Source organism: Grampus griseus (assembly GCF_964374135.1).
Source record: "Grampus griseus genome assembly, chromosome: 8".
Classification (NCBI taxonomy): Eukaryota; Metazoa; Chordata; class Mammalia; order Artiodactyla; family Delphinidae; genus Grampus; species Grampus griseus.
In genome coordinates, this window is record NC_139002.1 from 99,437,498 (window position 1) to 99,457,439 (window position 19,942).

The 19,942-nt window shown below is 53.2% G+C and overlaps 1 protein-coding gene across 1 annotated transcript in view; it reads left to right on the plus strand.

Moving 5' to 3' along the window:
• Window positions 1–906: 906 nt before the first annotated feature.
• DTX4 (deltex E3 ubiquitin ligase 4) overlaps window positions 907–19,942 on the plus strand; it is a gene marked incomplete at both ends in the record, with an annotated part of 30,329 nt that continues 11,293 nt past the window's right edge. Inside the window, 5 exons of the mRNA XM_082659490.1 lie at window positions 907–1,117; window positions 9,292–10,015; window positions 16,516–16,577; window positions 16,910–17,071; window positions 19,507–19,568. Of these exons, the coding sequence (XP_082515616.1) occupies window positions 907–1,117; window positions 9,292–10,015; window positions 16,516–16,577; window positions 16,910–17,071; window positions 19,507–19,568 (1,221 nt within the window). The remainder of the gene's footprint in view (window positions 1,118–9,291; window positions 10,016–16,515; window positions 16,578–16,909; window positions 17,072–19,506; window positions 19,569–19,942) is intronic.

Below are 19,942 nucleotides of genomic sequence, written 5' to 3' on the forward strand. Positions count from 1 at the left end.
GATGCGGACGAAGATGAGGTAATACAACCACACCAAGGAGAGCGTGCGGATGTGGGCGCGTGTGCGTGCGAGCGTGAGTGTGCAAGACACTAAGTGTCTCGGAGCTCGCTGTACGCACATCGATCACACTGCATTAAAGAGAAAGAAAGAAAAGAAAAAAGAAAATTCCATTTCTGGGAGGGAGACTGCAAAGTTACGGCCGGCGACAGCTGCAGTCCCGGGGCTTTGTCCTGGGGGGTCGCTTTTCCGCGTCTAGGGACCAGAGAAACCCTCCGCAGGCGCGGGTTTGCCCGAGCGCCGGGCTTGGGAGGGGCGACTCATTCTAGAAGCAGCTGAGCGGAGCCACAGGGAGGGGGAGCTCTGTTCCAGGCGGCGACAACTGAACGTGCGGTGAAAGGGTGGGGAGGGAGGGGAGGGGAACTCGGCGTGCCAGTCCGAGCGCGATCGCGCGGCGAGATCCCACCCCGGCGTCTGCAGAGCCCGAGGCGCAACTGGTGCGAGGGCTTGATGCTCGCCTCGCCGTCAACCCCAGCTCGCGGCCGCCGGGGCTCCGGCCGCGCGCCCGCCGGGTGGCTTTGCTAGGCGGGGGCCAGTTTGCAGAGAGCCGGACATTTGCATGAAGCGACTCGACCCCACGGAGCAGCGGCAGCAGCGGCGGACCCGGGCGGCGGCGGCGGCGGCGCGCGGTCGGAGCCCGGCGGCCCTGGTCTCCGGGCCCCGGTGGATGCGCGGCTGGGGGGCGGCCCATGGGCCGGAGCTGAGGCTGCCCGGGGTGTCGGGGCGCAGGGCGGGGGGCGCGGTCGAGGCCCGGAGGCGGCGGCGTAGGAGGAAGCGGAGGAGGGCGGGCGCGCCGGGCCCGGGAGGCAGGCATCGCAGCGCTGCCGCCGCCGCAGCCCCGGGCTCGCCATGCTCCTGGCCTCGGCCGTGGTGGTCTGGGAATGGCTGAACGAGCACGGCCGCTGGCGTCCCTACAGCCCGGCCGTGAGCCACCACATCGAGGCGGTGGTTCGCGCCGGCCCCCGCGCCGGGGGCAGCGTGGTGCTGGGCCAGGTGGACAGCCGTCTCGCGCCCTACATCATCGACCTGCAGTCCATGAACCAGTTTCGCCAGGACACCGGTGAGCCGGCCACCCCTGCCCCGCCCGCGCCTCCTCCCCTGCCTGCCCTGAGGTCTCCCACGTCGCGAGCCCACCGGGGCCCACCTTTGTCCGCATCTCCATACACTGGTGTCACCGAGAGGGGGTCGTGGAGGGGGCGCTTGACGCCCCACGATGCTCTTAAGATACCCCCTGCAATAAACGTCCATGCAAATAGTACCCGTGGTTTGGTTATGCAAACCGAGCTTCAACCTAGCTCCTAAAAACCCCCTTTCACGCCCCCCTTTGAAACGCTTGGTGGCTCTTGTAGAAATTCCGGGGCTCACCAGCCCACAAGCAATCCCAGCTGATAGGAAAGGCTTGCTGCTCTCATTCCTCACACATCACCTTGGCTGACTGACCCTACTGTGCCTCAGGCACCCTTGGGCCTGCCACACGTTCCCCTGGTCAACCACCTTGCTGCCTCTACCCCTCCGGGGTGGGATGGCTTCCCACAGCTGCATCCCGGGGGGGGGGGGGGGAGGAAGAAGGGATTCCCGGGAGGCTTTCACTGTGGTCTAGTACGGGCAGGGAGGGGCCTTTCTGGGAACAGAGGTGGACTTGGGGGATTCCAGGGCAGGAAACGCCTGGGTTGCTGTGGCATTGGTGAGTGCCTCTGCTTGGGCACTCCAAGCGTTGAAGCAACAGGCCAGAGCAGATGGAGGGAGGCGGGGGAGGGACACAGCTCCGGAATGCCTGGCTGGGAAGCTGATCGCTTTGTCCTTGGAGGAGAAGAATTCCTAAAAAGAAACTGTCCCCAAGATTCGCCCCGTAAAGGTCCCCTATGGGGGACACTAAACTCCTATCTTTTTGTGAGAATCAAGTTGCCACTGTGGCCACCGCAAATCCCACATCCCAGCTGGCCAGCCTTTCCAGGTCAGAGCCAAGAAGAGAGCCTGCAGGTTGGAGGTCAGGGTGGCGGGTCCTTGACGTGAGGGGCAGAGGGGGGGCTGCATCTTTTGCGTGGCCCACGCATGGTGCCCAGGCTTAATTTACCTGGGACAGGTCTGTCTCTCCAGTAGCCTCTTCACGGAGGTGGGCAGTCGTTTTGGGGATTCTGGCTCGGCTCTCCCGAGAGTGTGACCCAGGAGCCTGGAGAGACAGGTGTGGAAGGGAGGGACGGGAGGGGAGGACCGGGTGAGTCCCAGAGGGTCAGAGAACAGCTGTGTGAGCAAAGGCATCTCCGCCTCCTTGGAAAGCCCCCGCATCCTGTGCGCTAATTAGGATTGTCATGGGAAAGGGGTATCTTTCCACCCTCGTGTCCTCATCTTTAGTCATAACTCCTAACAACCTCTTTGCCAAGGACTTTGTAGACACCGACCGACTGAGTGAAGCTTTCTGGGGAAAGGATTCCAGAAGCGTTAGCATCTGGAGGGGCTTAAACCTTGGTGGGAAAGGGAGGGGGCTGGAGCTGAGAGGGACTGGGAGGAAGAGGGAATAAGGAGGAATGTGGGGAGGTCGAGAAAGAGGATTAAGTGTGGCCAAGGGGGAGGGGGGAGAAGGTAACTGTGTACTTTGGACAGAAGTCCGAGAGGTGAGGGTGGAGGCATCAGACTGTGGGGAGGGGGAAGCTAGCCCTGTAGGTGGGGTCAGAGAGTCTGACAGTCAAGACACCTACCTGACAGGGGACTCCAATCCTGCTCAGAATAGATGGGCAGGTGTTAGCTTTTCTATTTCAGACTAAGTCTCAGCAGCGGATGGAGAGACGTCTTGGTGACATAAAGGTCCCAGGCCTTGTCCCACATTTGAGAAGGGGGAAAGTTTCATCAGTGTTTAGGGATGTCTGAGATGGGCGTGGTTCCTAGGAAGGGTCATGGCCTGAAGGGCTCTTACTACAGAAATGAAGTTCTGGAGGAAACTGGATTGAAGGACAGTTGCTACTTCCCCCAGGTCTGACCACCCTTCCCTGAGGACAGGCTGCCCACTGCCTGGTGGTTCACAGTTAAGTCGGAGGCTGGAGCTCCTCAGATTTTAGACCCGACCTGGCCCTGGATCATTTTTCGAACTGCCTCAGGGTGTGTTTTACATTTTTTGTCTGTCTCTGAGGGATTCAGACTGCTTTGGTGTCATCCACTCATTCTACTGGTTCATCGGCCAACGTGGGCTGAGAGCCTCCATCCTCAGCGCCAGGCCCCACGCTGGGTGCGCTGGGTGAGAAGGCACTGGGCTGAATTCCCAGGACTGCTGGGTCTGTCGGGGAGCTTGTCAAAGCAGAATAGAATCTCTGGGTTTCTGGGCTCACAGCCCCCCTCCTCTGTCTTCTCCATCAACAGACACACAGTTCCTCTCAATATAACTCATTGATGAAGCCGTGACAGGGTAGGAACTGTAAGCCACCGGCTCCCAGGCAACCTCCGCCAAGCCCTGGCAACGTTTAATTAAATTACCCACCATCCCCAAGCCACAGTTTGAAGCTGGGAACCAGAAACATCCCCATAAACAAAGGAGAGCTGGAAGTCCCCTGCCCAGAGGCGATTCCTCTCTTTTTTTGTTGTTGCCTCCTCTGTGTGGGGACATTTCCTGACATGGGAGCTGTGTTTTTTCAGAAGTTGCCTGCCCTGCTGCCAAGGAAGTCCTCAGACTCTCCACTCCCCTGGGTTCCGACCTCATCCAGTCTGTCTCCAGGGAGATGGCTGGGAGGTTGCAGATACCCCCTGCCCACCTCTGTCTGTCCTGGACCCTTCTCCTTCCCCAGACCGGCTCTGAGTCTGCGCTTATTTGCATTCTATGCTGGTCTCCTCTAGGCATTTTGGGCTAGAGAATGGGGAAGAAGGGAAGAGACAGGGCTAGATAGAGGTGAAGGAGTCTTGGCTGCTTCGAAAAGCCTCTGTTGGGTCCTCTCCACCCACGATCATTCACCTTGACTGGGCTGACCTTTTTCTGTTGTAGGGCAGTGGCTGGAGCTCTGTCCCCTGTAACATCCAACATCCCTGTGCTCTGTATCTTCCAACATACCTGATCATTGCCATTTTCAGGGCCTGGCAGCAGGATGGGGGAGGACCCGGGCTGGCAGTGGGAGACGTGACTCAGGGTCTCATTCCAGACCCACTGGCTTACTCTGTGGCCTTCAGCAAGTGCCTCGACTGCTCAGGCCTCATTCTCCCTCGTAGAATGAAGAGCAGCCTTAAGGTTCCTTCTGGCTCCTTTCCTCCCATCATGCACATCGGCAGGTGAACTCTGGACTCTGAACTCTGAACTCTGAACTCTTGGACTCTGCGCCAGTGATGACGCTAATTAGAAGTAACATGCTATGAGGGAGGGTTCTTTCCAGCTCAGTTTTCTGTGCAACTTTTGCCTCTTTTATGTCTTTAACGCAGTGACGAGAGTCAGATGGAGAGTGATTCAAGGGTTTGATAGAAGCTGATTTTTAGTCCCCCCCCAACTATACTCCCCACCCTGTGCGAGCACAAGAGTGGTGGGAGCAAATGTCACGACCACGTGATAGGTCCAGTATGAGGGAGGCACCAAGCACATTGCACACATCATCTGGTTTCATCCTCGGCCATCTTATGAAGGACCCATTGTTCTCACTTCATAGGAAAGGAAACAAGTTGAAAAAGATGAAGTCCCTCAAAGTTTTACAGCTAGTCCACGGCAGAGCTGAGATTCTGAACCAAGTGCCCATATCCTCCTTCATTTGGAGGACCACCTACTTCTTGCAGGCACTGTTCCAGGCTTGTGGGATATAGCGATAGCAAACCATCCAAGTCTTTGCCCTCATGGAACATTCTAGTGAGGGTGAGGGGTGCTGGTAAGAGAGGCCTGGGATTTCCTGGGTACAGGAGCTCAGTGCTGTATGGACGTGGGTGAAGTGCCCTGGAGTCCTAGGGTCATGCCTGAAAGGTGTCGTCTCTCATTTCCCAGGAGCCAGAACAACTTGGGTGCTTTGGGATGTACGTGTCTGAGTTGCTGGAAGAAGCTTTTTTCCTCTTTCTTCCTCCTTAGTCTGTGAAATCCTTTATCCCTGTGCCATTAGAAGCCTTGTCCTTGGGTCACACTGCACCTTAGGACCCAGTGGATTTCCTCAGATCATCTAATTCAGGGTCCTGATTATAGAAAGGTCCAGGACTCGCCCATGTCAGATGGAGTGATCTCAGAATAATCAGAGAATGTAATCCCACCATCTCTCTTGTCCCACGACTTTCGTGCTGAGGTCTGCCTTCTGTTTTTAACTAACCCTCTAGGGCTGAACTGAACGCAGCATCTTTCCTTCCAAAAATCAGCTCTTCCTTGTGACACCCCTCTTCTTGTTAAATGGCGTCACTACCTTACCGCTCGCCCGTGGTCAAAGCCTCAGGGGTCTTTGACTCGTCTCGTCATTCTTTTTGGATGCCCCACATATACAGGCATGTGGAAGCTGAAACTTGAGCATTCGCGATGAACACTCTGCAGTTGTTCACGTGCAGATTCCCGGGCCCAGCTCCCAGGGATGCCGGCCCTCAGGTCTGGAGGGTGTTGCTGATCTGTTCCCCAGGAGATTCGAAAGCACGTGATCCTGGATCACTTGGAATGCATTCAGCTACTTGTGGTCAGGTCCTACCCATTACGTAGGGTCCCTCTGGTCTATCACCTGCTTTTCATTTTTGCTGCCAGCAACCTCCCCCTTCCCCCCCCCCATTACTTCTCATTTGGAACTAATAAACGGAGCAGCTCTGGTGTCATCACTTCTCTGTGTCACAAACCTCACTGGTTCCTCGTGGCCTGTACATAAAAGCCCTCATAGCCTAGCAGTCCAGACCATCTACGCCCTGGCTCTCACGCGCCTTTCCAAGTTTATCTTCCTGTATGCCCATATTTTCCTCTACTCCCGCCAAACAGATGTGCCTTTTATTCTCAGGCATTCCCTTAGACACCCTCCCACCAACTATTCACAAGGTCCCTTCTCCTGAGAGGCCCTTCTTCATCATTTTCACCTGTTGAGGTTCTCCTCATTCAGGCCCTATGTTCCCTGTTATGCTCTCCATTTCTTGAAATGTTCTCCAAATTATGATTACTTCCTTTCTTCAGGGGATATTTATTGAGCCCTCAGGACATGCTAGGCATGGGGGCTACAGCCATAAGCAAACTCCTGGATGCCCCCCCTCATGAGATTGGGAGTCCCATGAGGTAGGTGGACATTCATCAAATGAATCACACAAATAAATGTGTAACTGCACCTCAGGACAGTGCAAAATATAGGAGCAGGGGTTTTACCTGGTCGGACAACCCAGAGAGCTTTCCTCGAGGAAGTGAGCTGAAATTTGAAGGAGGGGTAGCCAGGAGGATGCCAGAGTGTGTGAGGGGAGGGACCAAGATTGTGAAGCAGCCCAGAGAGGAGAAGAGGCAGTGGCGAGAGTCTGCAGGAGGCCAGTGGGGCAGAAATGTGGGCAGAGTGTGTTAGGATTCGAGGAGACCACAGAGGTTGTGGGTGGAGAGCATCTTGGTCTTGACCTACGAGGAAGTCATGGAAGGGATCAAAGCACGGTGGGCTTGTGGTTACATTTTCTGCTAGTGTTGCATTTGTTGACACCCTTTTTGGTGGCGTGTCTCATAACTAGGCACTTGTCTTGTTTTAGACTGGGAGGTGCTTCAGGAGTGCGGGAATCTGCATTCCCCACAGCAGCTAACGCATACTCAGCAATGTGGGCTAAATGATCAAATGCCAACGTAGCCAGAAGTCCTCACCCCATCACAGCACGTCTGTGGAGCCCTCGTTACTGCCGACTCTGCGTTAGGCACTGATATGAAAAGTGCCAAGATGCTTGTACCCATCAGACGTAAGCAGCTGTGCACCCCAGACTCCTTGAAGATGGAGCCCGGACTAGGAGAGCATTTCAAGAAATGGATGGCAAGTCGCATAGGACCTGAACGATAAGGAAAGTTTCAGTAGATCAAAGCAGCAAAGGAGGGCATTTTGATAGACGGGACCTGGTGAATAGCAGGGGCAGCGGAGAGTCAGGGAACACTGAGGGAGTTCAGGAGGAAAAGGGGGCATCTGTCCAGGGCAGAGAGGAGGATACACCTGGAAAGAGGCAGGGCAGGGTTTCCAGAAGTTCTGGGGCAACTCCCAGGCATAGCTGGGACTGACACCACCCTTGTGAAAAATGCCTTTTAAGCACATTTATGAGAATTGGTCAAGGGCATTGTTTGTCCCTGCTACCCTGGAGAGAGAATAAAATAGTGTCATTTAAGCTCTCTAAACTTAATGTCCTCATCTTTAAACATTGTTTCACAGGATTGCCAGGGAGATCAAATGAGAGAGGATAGCTGAAGGTGTTTTCTAAGTAACAAAGATTGTGCAAAGAGGGAGTTTAAACTCTCTCTCTGGTCCTCCTCTCTCTGTCTCTGTCTCTGTCTGTCTCTGTCTCTCTCACACACACACACACATACACACACACTTCACATCCCCTGGACTAAACTTTCCCCGTGACTTCTCCATCCTGCTAAGACATACAATAGAAGATAAATTACAATCACAATCACCAACTTTTATTGGGCCCTTGCCAAGCGACAGGTATTATCTTAGCATTTATATTCATTCCTGCATTTAATCCTCAAATCCACCCTTTGAAGAAGCTACCCAGGACCCAAACAGATGAGGAAACTAAGGCTTCATCACACAGCTGGAAGGGATGGAAACTCTGCTGTTGGATCCAAAGGTTGCGCTGTTTGTCCCCCAGCAAGCTGGCGCCTTAGGAAGGAAATGGCGGCAAACCAGGGGCCTACTGGCCACCCCGTTCCTCCTGCTCTCCCACTCCCCCCACATCCAGCAGACCTCCTGGCGCTGAATAGGGAGGGGATTGTTCTGCTTCTCCCTCCTGCTTCTGAATGTTGATGTTTTGGGTCATTAAGGGGCTTGGAGATGGGGGCGGGGGGGGGGTTATGACCTGGCAAAGGCCTGAATAGTCATTGTTCCTTTTCTTCCCCCCTTGAATGAGATTCTGTCCCCAGTCTTGGTGTCTCCCTCTGGGTTGGAGGAGGGGGTGGGTCAGAGGCCAGGGAAGGGGAGCCTTTTCCCACCACTTTGATGGATAGAGCTTAAGCTGACGGATGCAGAGATTCCAGCATCCTTGGAGCTCTCCCCAGTCTCCCTACCCGGCCTTGAACCAGGCATCTTCAGCCTTGATGTTAATATCTATGAAATGAGCCCTGGTTGGGCATGGATCTGAATTCAAGGTTCCGGTAGATAGAGGAGAAAGCGGCAACAGTTACAGGTTTAGTTTTCCCTGACAGTCCTGCAGGTTCATTTCTGCTGTCCTATTCCCCTGCAACAAACCCTCATCTCCTCCCTGCCCTCACCACCCCCCATCCCCCCCACTGTGAGACTATCGAAATTGAGACTCTCCTATCTTTAGGAGGGTTGAGCTTCTCAGGGGCAGGGGGGTGGGGGTGGGGGGAAGACGTTAGATAAATAGAAAGTTATTCTTGCGATCACTCTTGCAGTTGTTGATATAAGACTTAATGCTGGGAAGTATGAGAGAGTTCTTCCAACCTGACCTTTTATTTTTTTTTTACCACACCCAAAGAAGTCCAGAGAGCCAGCCATCGCCCCCAGCCCTGGGCAGCCTTCCTGGGTTGGGGGCAGAGTCTTCCTCTATCCTCTAGGGTCCCATGACCCTGTGTTCATTTCCCCTGTAGCCTTCGGGGCTGAGGCATGTGGAGAATCAAGGAAGAAGGGAAATGATGTTTCTGAGCGCCTAGCACGTGTCAAGGGCTTTATATACCTTATTGCAGAGTACAGGGTGCGTGAGAAATCCAGGTCCTGCCACAGACAAATGCATATTCGTTGATTGAGTGAGCCACATTTAATTTTACAAAAACTCAGCAAAGGAGTTATCATCTTGTTTCTTGGGGGAGAAAAGAAGGTTGTGGGGTGTTATATTAAGTGATCCAATTTGCCTGCAAACTAAGGTCTCCCGACTGCAAACCAGGAAGTGCTCTTTCTGGTACCCTGTACTATCTCCCACATCCTTCCCCGTGTAACTCATCTGCTTCCACCCCCACGTGACTGCTGGACTTCAGAAGGGCAGGCATGAGCCTCATTCAAAGCTGATATCTCAACAGGCAGCCCAGTGCCGGCACACTGTAGGACTCGTTTAATGTCTGCCTATTAACGTAACACGATTCAGTTTCATCCCTTGGTGACCCTGATCCTCTCCTCTGTCCCACTCTGGCAGGGACCCTCCGTCCGGTTCGCCGCAACTACTACGACCCGACCTCGGCCCCTGGGAAGGGCGTGGTGTGGGAGTGGGAGAACGACAATGGTTCTTGGACGCCCTACGACATGGAAGTGGGCATCACCATCCAGCACGCCTACGAGAAGCAGCACCCCTGGATCGACCTCACTTCCATCGGCTTCAGCTACATCATTGATTTCAGCACCATGGGCCAGATCAACCGGCAGACCCAGCGCCAGCGCCGCGTCCGCCGGCGGCTGGATCTTATCTACCCCATGGTCACTGGCACCTTGCCCAAGCCCCAGTCCTGGCCGGCCAGCCCCGGGCCTGCCGCCGCGCCGCCCGCCGCGCCCTGCTCCTGCCCGCAGTGCGTCCTGGTGATGAGCGTCAAGGCCGCGGTGGCCAATGGGAGCGCCGGACCCCTGCAGCCCCCGGCTGCCCGCAAGCACATGCCCGAGTCTGGAGTGGTCAAGATGCCTCCCCCACCAGGCCCCGGGGCCAAGCCACTGGACAGCACGGGCACCATTCGAGGCCCGGTGAAGATGGTCCCATCGCAGGCGATCCGGCGACAAGCCTCCAGCACGCCGGCAGGGGCGAATGCGGTCTCCCCTGCTAGCCCCCCGGGAGCCAATGGCAAGACCGGAAGGGTGGCCCTGGCGACCTTGAATCGGACCAACCTGCAGCGACTGGCCATCGCCCAGTCCCGGGTGCTGATCGCCTCCGGGTAGGTGCTTCCATGGCTGCCTCTGAGCGTCAACTGACCAGGGGCATCAGACGTCACTGATCATCCGGGTCAGAGATGAAGGAAGGGCTGCCGAGGCTTAAGGTCCTCCTCGTCTTCACCTGGCCCCCTGGCTGCAGGTGGAAGGCAGCACGGTGTGGTGGGTAAGCAAGGATGTGGCCTTTGGGATCCAGCAGATCTGGATTCTAATGGAGACCTTGCCTCTTCCTAGCCCCGTGATAGGGGCGGAGCCCTAACCTCGCAGAGCCCCAGCTTCCTCATCTGTAAATGCTGGCCGTAATCTTCATGTTAGGGTTGCAGTGAGCATTACAGGAGGTGATGCCTACCGAGAGGCAGCAGGCAACATTCAGGGGCTCCCACCACGTTCTAGTTTGGGGACTTCATCACTTTACTTAATCCTTACAACAAGTCTATGGAGTAGGCTTTTTTTTTTTTTTTTTTTTGCGGTACGCGCGCCTCTCACTGTTGTGGCCTCTCCCGTTGCGGAGCACAGGCTCCGGACGCGCAGGCTCAGCGGCCATGGCTCACGGGCCCAGCCGCTTCGCGGCATGTGGGATCTTCCCGGACTTGGCACGAACCCGTGTCCCCTGCATCGGCAGGCAGACTCTCAACCACGGCGCCACCAGGGAAGCCCCTGGAGTAGGCATTTTTGATCCCATTTTACCCTTGAAGACATGAGAGTTTCACTCGCTCCAGGGCACATACCTAATCATCAGTAGAGAACGGGATTCAGACTTCAGGAGGTCTGAGCCCAGACTCTTCCCCACTCAGCCATGCTGCTTCCCTGTCAATCACATACCACGGTGTCCAGCACACAGCAGGTGCCAGGTGAGGGTTAGTCCCTTTCCTCTGGTGCCTCCAGACTGGAATAACAGCCCGTGTTTAATGAGTACTTACTACCTCCCAGGCAGTTCCCATGCACCGTCTCAGTCGTTCCTGTGACAACTTGGGGATGTTGTAGGTTCTGTTATAACTGCTTTTTATCATCCTCTTGGCCTTCCTGATCATAAAATGGGAGAGACGCAGGTCCACGTGGTACCCGTAGCCTTTGCCTGCCAGCCCCTGATTTCTTGTGAGATTGGCCTCTTATATCTGTCCAATCTTCCCTTTCTCTGGAGGAGCCTGGCCCTGCCTGCCACCCAAGCCCCAGACATTCGGCATGGTTCAGAGGTAGGTTGGACCCAAGAGTGTGAAGTTCAGGCTGCCCAGAGGAAGATCTCTGCACGTAGAGGCTAAGCGCCGGGAGGAGACAGGAAGGAGGGTAGCTTGCAGACCGTGAGGCCGGGCCTTTACTCCTGCCTCTGCCACTGGGTGAGGCGTGGAATCTTTGCAAGGTCCACGTTCCCCCGGTGTGGAATGGGGATCATCATGCTTGCCTTGCCTACCCCATGGAGTCAGTGTCAAAACCTCAGCTAAGAGCAGTCACCCCTTAACAGCTGACCTGACGCGCTCGCCGGCATTAACTCATGACCTTACACTGTGATGCAAGTGTCAGGCATGGGCACTCAGCTAGGAATTAACTCCCCAAGGAGAGAGGCACAGCCCACGTGTTACAGAGCGGGAGCTGGAACCTAGATTTTCGTCTCCTAGTCTGCCGCTCTTTTGGCCAAAGCCCAGCTCCTCGTTGTATTCAAAGGCAATTTATTATAAATGGTCAGATGCTAGTCAGATGCCTGGGGTTTTCATGACTTCCTTTGAGCCTGCAGAAGTATTTGGCAGAGGGGAAGGGGTACCCGCACGATGCCGCTGCTCAGTTTCTCCACACTGGCGTACAGCAGCATCCCAGGGTCTCTAACGGAGTTCCAGGGCGACTGCTGGCATGGCAGAGGGAGGCTCCTATAGTGGGTAAGAACACAGTCTTTAGAATCTGACTGGCTGGGCTGGAACCCAAGTTTCTGGCTGTGTAACTTGGGGCAAGTTTTGCATCCTCTATCTTCAGTTTACTCATCTGTAAAATGGGGATAGGAATGGTACCTTGCTTACAGGGTTTGTCATGAGGACTAAATGAAATATCCAGTGTGGAATTACTACAGTGCTTGGCACATAATAAGAGTCTTTTCAGTATTAACTGCTATTACTATTACGAACAGTATCTATGCGCCCTGTAGTTACTGAGTCGAATCTAACACCCTACTTCATTTCTGGCGCCCTACACAAAAGCCAAGTGACCCCATGCCGTACTTGAGGGAGGGGAACCCCAGATCGCTTTAAATGTCAATGAAGGATTCGTCAGCTCTTTATCTCTCTGCTCGAGTATCTGCCTGCCAATAGAATCCGAGCAGCAGAATTGGGGCGGAGGTCTGGGCAGTGCAATTTCAAAAGGGCTATAGAAACAAGTTGTTTTTTTCTCTGCTCTGTTTTCCTGACAAGGGAGGCCCCTCCCTACCCTCTCTGTCTTCCAGCCCTCTCCTTTTCACCTCTTACCACCTCCCTCACCCCCACTACCATCTTCTCCTCCAGTCTTTCTTGGCCATTTAATTAGCGTGTTTATTCCCTTTGTCTGCCGTTGCCATCGACCTTCTGTCGTCCAACGGCCCCTTCCCCCTCCCCTCTCTGCCCATGACCTCTTCCAGTAACTTTCCCACGGAAAAAAGGAAGACCAGGGAGGGCGGGAGAGGTGGGATGGAGAGAAGGGTTTGGGGGGAACAAAAGATCCTGTGAATTATTCAGAGACACAAGCAGGGGGTTTCTAAAGAGGAGAGAGGAGGGCTGTGCTGAGGGGGGCGGGAGTCGCCCCTCTGGCCGTCTTTTCCAGAATGGAGGCTTCTCTATCTCCAGCGAGACCTCAGTTGCTGGAGAGACAAGACCATTGTTCCGCCGAGGATTCCTGGGTTGGCTCGTAACTCCCAGAAAAACACTTCTCACCATGGTATCTGCGGAGCTATTCTCCCCTCATCAACCCCCCCTTCCCCTGCCACCTTGCTAGCTCGTCTCTTTTCTTAGTTTTGTATGTTAGAGACAGAAATTAAAACGTGCACCCTCCATAACTGGGAACTTCCCCACGGCACGGGGGTAGGGGGTGTCTGCTGATTGGCCAACGAGTAGTTGGTTCAGGCAGCTTTTGCTGAGCTGAGCTGCCTGGAGGATGTGAATGCTCACCTGCCTTTGGGTTACTGACCTCTAGGAAAAGGACTCAGGCACCTGTAACCCTGGGGGCCCCGACAGGGTGTGCCCGGTGTGGACCATACAGGCTGTTCTCCTTGGTTTTCATTTTAACGAAGAACGGTGAGGGAAGGGTGGTCAAGTGTTGCCAGCCCAACGATCTGCCCAGCACTCAACTTTGTATTAACACTCTACACCTGACATCCTCAAGAATCTGAAAAAATTGGAATATTAAGCAGGAAAAGGCTTTCTATCAAGCCCAACTTCCTCTTACCTTTGGGAACCAAAAAATGTAAACAGTCACCCAAATTTGCATAGGGCTTGACTATTTACAAAGTATTCGACCTGGATCCTAAATCCTCCCTCCCTGGGAACCCAGGGACAGGGATTTAGGGTGCCCTGTTTACTGCGTGGTAACTCGGAGGCAGTCCTGAATGGCAGAGAGGCTGTGCGGTACTCCCAAAGGCACAAAGTCGGTGCAGAGCTGGGCTAGAAGCAGATATCCTGACCCCCTTGCAGGGCCCCTTCCGCTGGACCCTTCTGTATTTCATAAGCAAATATCCCCTCTTCCCCAAGCCCTGCTGCCACCATCCAGAGCCTCCTGACAAGCCCTTCCTCCATGTTGTCCCTGTCCTGGCGTGGCAGGGACACCCACCTGTTCCGCAGTATTCACCAGCACACCCTCCCTCTCCCCAGACCTTGCCCCCAGCGCTGAGTTCTCGGGCTGCCCGGGATGTGCGCTCTGGGGATTGGACTATTTCCTGGTTAACCAGGTTGGGTGTGGAAACCTGCCAGTCCAGTTTGTGGGAACAAAGGTGGCTTTTGTCACCCAGATCACAGCTACTTATCAGCTGAAGTGGGGGCCTTGGAGATGGTGAGGGGGGAAGGCAGGTGCTGGGCTGGGTGGCGCCCACTGCCCCCTGGTGTGGATCCAGGCGCAGAGGAGGGACCCTGCCCACCCCCACTCCCCAGAGAGAGGCGGGAGGAGAATCGGCCCCAGGTGGGGGACCCAGGGCAGAGACTGCACCTTGGGTGCCCAGGTGCTGGGGTGGGAAATCATCAGGAAGTCTCCTCTGCAGCTTCCAACCCAAGACTTTCACAGTTTTACAGACAGGGAAATTGAGGCTCAGAAAAGCTGATGGACATTGTTACTGGCAGGACTGGGTCTTTAAGCTGATTTCCCTGACCCCCCATCCGCTATACCATGCCTGGCCCTGTGGGGCAGGTTACAGAGTCCGGAATCAAGTCTGTGCCTCTTTTTCTTGGTGTCTCTCTTTTGTGTTGAATTCAGCTTTCACCTCGTCCCATCGGGATTTGACTTATCCTGGGGACAGTTTCTGAGGACAAGTAGCCTTTGGGGGCCTGTTGAGACACAAACACACCCACATTTGTTACTTCCACATCCTTCTCACAGCCCTGGTGCACACGTCATCATCCCTGGAAAGGGACAGAGACCCCAGAAGACTCAGCGTGGCGAGGCAAGCACCCATCCTTCTGGGCACGTGGGGGACAGACAGACCCAGGGCTCAGCCTTGAGGTGACATTCCAACCTCCCCTCTGAGTTGTGGGTTCATTCCTTATACCTGAAGCTTCGTGTTTTCTGTCTGCAGCATAGGGTGTGATGAGGATTACACAGACACAAGAGCACAGCCTAGTGAGTGGCTAAAACAATGGGCTCCGGAGACAGATTTCCCGGGTTCTAATCCTTCGCCGTGTGACCTTCGTCAAGTTTGCTTAACCTCTCTGTGTCTCACCTTCCCTGCCTATTAAAACGGAGTTAATAATAGTAACACCTCTTGCATAGGTTGTTGGAAGGGTCAGATGGATGTATATACTGTGAGCAGGTAGAACGGTGCCTGGGATTAAGTGCCTGACTCTACTCTTGTTAGCGATTTTAACACAGGGATGAAGGGCTGTGGGCTGTCTTGTTCACTGCTGTGTCCCTGGCATACAGCAGAGTATCCAACACAAAGTGCGCTCAGTATGAATTGACAAATAAATTAATAACAAATAAACAAGTGCTTTTTCCCCTCCCCCTACTTTCCCAGCACCACCCTACCCCCATAGCAGAAACTCTGGCTCCTGGAGTCGTCGGTGACCCAGTCCATCTCCAAGCCCACATCCCCTTCCAAGCCCAGCTGTGGAGGCCTGGGTGACAAGGGGATGGTGCAAGACCTAGCCCCGTGTGTCTCATATTTTTCCATTCAGCACCGTGGGAGGCCTCGACTTTCCCAGGCAGCTGTGCTGTCTTCTCTCCATCCTGGCTCAAGTTGCTGGGGAGAAGGACAGAAAAGGGAGGAGGCCCTGCCTGATTTATGCTTCTCAGGGAAAAGGAGAAGTGACAGCTGTTAGAGCAATGGTTTCCAAATGTCAGACTAGGGATCGGCTGCCTCTGCATCCTCTCGGCAGAAGCTCGTCAAAATGCAGATTCTCCTGGCCCACAGGTAGAGCTTCTGACGCAGGCAAGGGGCTTTGTCTTTTCAAAAGCTTCTGAGGTGACTGTACACCCAAGTTTGAACTTGCTTCTTTATGTTTTTTTCATTTCTTCAACCAATATTTGTCGAATGCCTACTAGTGTCAGGCTCTGAATGAAACAGACAAAGATATTTGCCCTGGTAGAGCTTAGATTTTAGGAGGGAAGATAAGAAGCAACAACTTATTTTCAAAGATCATACGTGGGAATTCCCTGGCGGTCCACTGGTGAGGACTCAGCACTTTCACTGCCCTGGGCCCAGGTTCAATCCCCGGTTGGGGAACTAATATCCCACAAACCATGGGACGTGGCCAAAAAAAAAAAAAAGACCAGGGTAAGAGGGCTTGTGTGTCGGGGGTGTCTCAGGGTGGGATGGAGGGGTGGGTAGCAGTATTAAATAAGCTGGCCTCAGGAACATCACTGAGAAGGGAACATTTGAGCCAAGGCTGAAGAAGTTGTAGGAGGGAACAAAGTAGGTGTTAGGTGGAACAGCATTTCAGGCAGAGGGAACAGCCTATGCAAAGGCTCTGAGGCAGGAACGTTCTTGGCCAGTAGGAGGAACAGCTAGAGTGCAGTAAAGAGGCGAGTGACTTGAGGAGAGGCCAGAGAGCTGGGGGGACTGGGGTGGGGGATTTTGGCAGCTCAGGCAGGGCTGTGTGGGCCTTCCTGGGACTCTGAGGGAACTGCGGGGCCATTCTGAGTTTTGAGGTTCTGTGGAGTGGACTGACAAGGTCTGAAGGTATCAGCTCTGGCTGAGGGGCTAAGAACTTACTGCATCTTTAGTAGGAATAAGTAGTTCCTGTAAGAAAGGGGAACCCCTCAGTGGGTGAAGTTTTGGGGTCCCCACCACTGGCCCATTTTGTCCCACTTGTCAAAAGCATGATGTGTCTGTTCTCTCCTTTTTCAGGGTCCCCACTGTCCCAGTGAAGAACCTAAGTGGGTCCAGTCCTGTCAACCCAGCCTTGGCAGGTAAGAGAAGCCCCCGGCTGAAGGTAGAAAAACAAAAGCAATGAAATAGGTATAGTGAGCATTTGTAAAAAGAGAGAGAATTCGGATGTTGATTAAGACAAATGAGGATGTGAGGAGTTGGGTTGGACGGGCAGGAAGAGTTTGGGCAGAATTGATCGTGAAAAGCAAAGCTTGCTGTTGAAAATGAGGGAATGGATACGTTTCCGAGAAAAGCAGAGGCTACGTAGAGAATCCATGAGTTATGAGAATGCTGGTGGAAAGGAGGCGAGGAGGTTACTGGGGGGGGGGGGGGCTGACTCTCCAGTCCTTCTTTCATGCTCTTGCCCTTCCAGGAATCACTGGGATCCTCATGAGTGCGGCAGGGCTGCCTGTGTGTCTCACCAGGCCACCAAAGCTGGCCCTCCACCCACCCCCCGTCAGCAAGAGTGAAATAAAGTCCATCCCAGGGGTTTCCAACACAAGCCGCAAGACCACCAAGAAACAAGCCAAGAAAGGTATCGGCCTCTTTATCGAAACGGGTCCTGGCGGGGAGGTCACAGACATGGCTCCCAGCCCTGGCTCTGCCTCCACCACTGAGGGTCACACCCATGCCTTCCCCCTCTGTGCCTTAATTTCTGCATCTGCTAAATGGGCCTACCTAGTACCTGTTCTGATGATTACATCAAAGTGGGTGAGGTATGGATCAGATGGCGACACCTTGAGAAATATAAAATAGGATGCGGACACAGATAAAATATCAATACCTTAGAGAGAAAGATCGCTTTGACATTGGAACCCAAACAGACTTGACTCATATCCCAACTTTGTCCCTTGCAGTCTTGTGACCCCAGTCTCTTCTTTTCTCACCTTTACAAGGGGCACAACCGGTGCCCAGCAGGTATGTCCTGTAATGCATCCATGTCACTAGGGAAGTAACCACTGTCTTGTGTCCCTCTGTAGACTCCAGGTGCTCTGGCCCCTCAAATCCCCCTTTAGGAGCTCCATTCTCCCTTTTCACATCCTACACCTAGGAGGTCAAATACCTGTGCTTATCAGGGCACCAAGGACCCCACTTCAGCTCTGTGGCTGGTCTCTCTAGTCTCTGGTATTGGTTGTTAAATGATTTCACCGTCACCCCTAAGTCCCCGCCTTGCAAACTTGTTATGAAGTTTCAGTGGGATCACATGTATATTGTGACTTAGCCCGGCAAGCACTAGGCTTTCAGTTAATAGAAGCTTGATTCTTCTAAGAGAAGCAGGGCAGTGGGAAGGAAGGACCTGCATCCCAGCTTTTGAATGTTGCAGGATCCACTTCCTCAAACCCTTGTCCTACTTTTCCAGTCTATCAAAAGCTCTCTGCTTAAATAAACTTGATTGCCTTGCTTGCAGTCTCATAGGAAACGGCAGGATTTTGCACTTTCCCACTCTTCCTGTTATTATTAATAGCATATATCAGACTCTTAGCAGGTAAAGTGCCAAAGAACTGTACACCCGTTCGCTCATTTAATTGTCAAAGCATCGCTCTCAGTACGTGCTAGCGGTTGGTTGCTCTTGCCCATTTCCTAGGTGAGAAAACAGAATCTTAGAGACGTTAAGAAGGTCACCCAGGGAGGCACTGACCCTTTTTTCAAATTTCTATGCCTCTTTGTGAGTCCGTATCATCCCATTCCCTGCCTTTAGGCTAGGATGCCTAGCCTTAGGGGTCCAGTTCCTCCCCTCCCCAAAATTCCAGAATCAATGCACCTTTCAGATAATTGCTTCCCAGAGCATCACCCTTTCCCTACTGCTGGGCTACCTCTGCTGGCAGTGATCATGCCATCAACAGCCGAAGAAGACCGTCCTGAAGCTGTGGTCATAAATTCCTGGTTTCCCATAAAAACAATAGCACTTTGACTCCACATTACCGGTTGAGACAGTACTTAGCACATTGTAAAAGGAATGCCATAAGCCTACCTAATGCTTTTAAATGTGTAACAGTTTACAGTGTGCTTTCTTTTTTTTTTTTTTTACATCTTTATTGGAGTATAATTGCTTTACAATGGTGTGTTAGTTTCTGCTTTATAACAAAGTGAAACAGTTATACATATACATATGTTCCCATATCTCTTCCCTGTTGCGTCTCCCTCCCACCTTCCCTATCCCACCCCTCCAGGCGGTCACAAAGCACTGAGCTGATCTCCCTGTGCTATGCGGCTGCCTCCCACTAGCTATCTATTTTACGTTTGGTAGTGTATATATGTCCATGCCTCTCTCTCGCTTTGTCACAGCTTACCCTTCCCCCTCCCCATATCCTCAAGTCCATTCTCTAGTAGGTCTGTGTCTTTATTCCTGTCTTAACCCTAGGTTCTTCATGACATTTTTTTTTCTTAGATTCCATATATATGTGTTAGCATACGGTATTTGTCTTTCTCTTTCTGACTTACTTCACTCTGTAGGACAGACTCTAGGTCCATCCACCTCACTACAAATAACTCAATTTCATTTCTTTTTATGGCTGAGTAATATTCCGTTGTATATATGTGCCACATCTTCTTTATCCATTCATCCCATGATGGACACTTAGGTTGTTTCCATCTCTGGGCTATTGTAAATAGAGCTGCAATGCAGAGTGCTTTCATTTGTCATCTCATTGCATCGTTTGGGCGGGTCCAGGCTCTTCGATGATGTGGAAGAGAAACCCACTCAACCTCTGTCAGTTAAAAAGTGGGTTTGTTGAAATTAGGCAGGGGGCTGTCAAGGAAGTGACCTAAGGAGATAAAGGCGGATGTGAACACCTCCCACCTCCTCAGACCACCTCCCTCCATCTTCTACCACTCTGTTCCCTTTCGGTTCTTAAATCCAATTGCGCAATGAATTGCTTGCCTTTTCTGCTTTGAGCCTGGCTAACAACTCCCCTCTCTCTGGCACATCCAGCTTGTCTTGGTGGCCCACTGAATATCTTGTCCCCACAGGTAAAACCCCAGAAGAGGTGCTGAAGAAGTATCTGCAGAAAGTCCGGCATCCACCAGACGAGGTGACTGCAGGGGAGACAGGGTGGGGCTCACCTTCTCCGTCACCCACAAGCACCTCCTCTGCTGGAGTTTTCCACAGGATACGGCAGGAGCTTCTTTCTAAGTCCTGACTGGTGCAGAGCTGGTCAGAGCGGACGCCCAGGCTCCCAGGTTCATGGTCCTGAGCGATAGCTGCAGCTTAACCTCTCCCACCTCCCCATCCAGCAAACTGCTGACTGATTCTAAACTGCATTAACATGAGAGTCTGCATTTAAGAAAGGCAGTATGATAAGCTATGGGCACTGACTTTAAAAGGGGCTTGATGTCCCAGCAGTTCTCAACCAGAGGTGATTTTATGTGACTGGAGGGGAGAGGGGATGCTGATAGTATCCAGTAG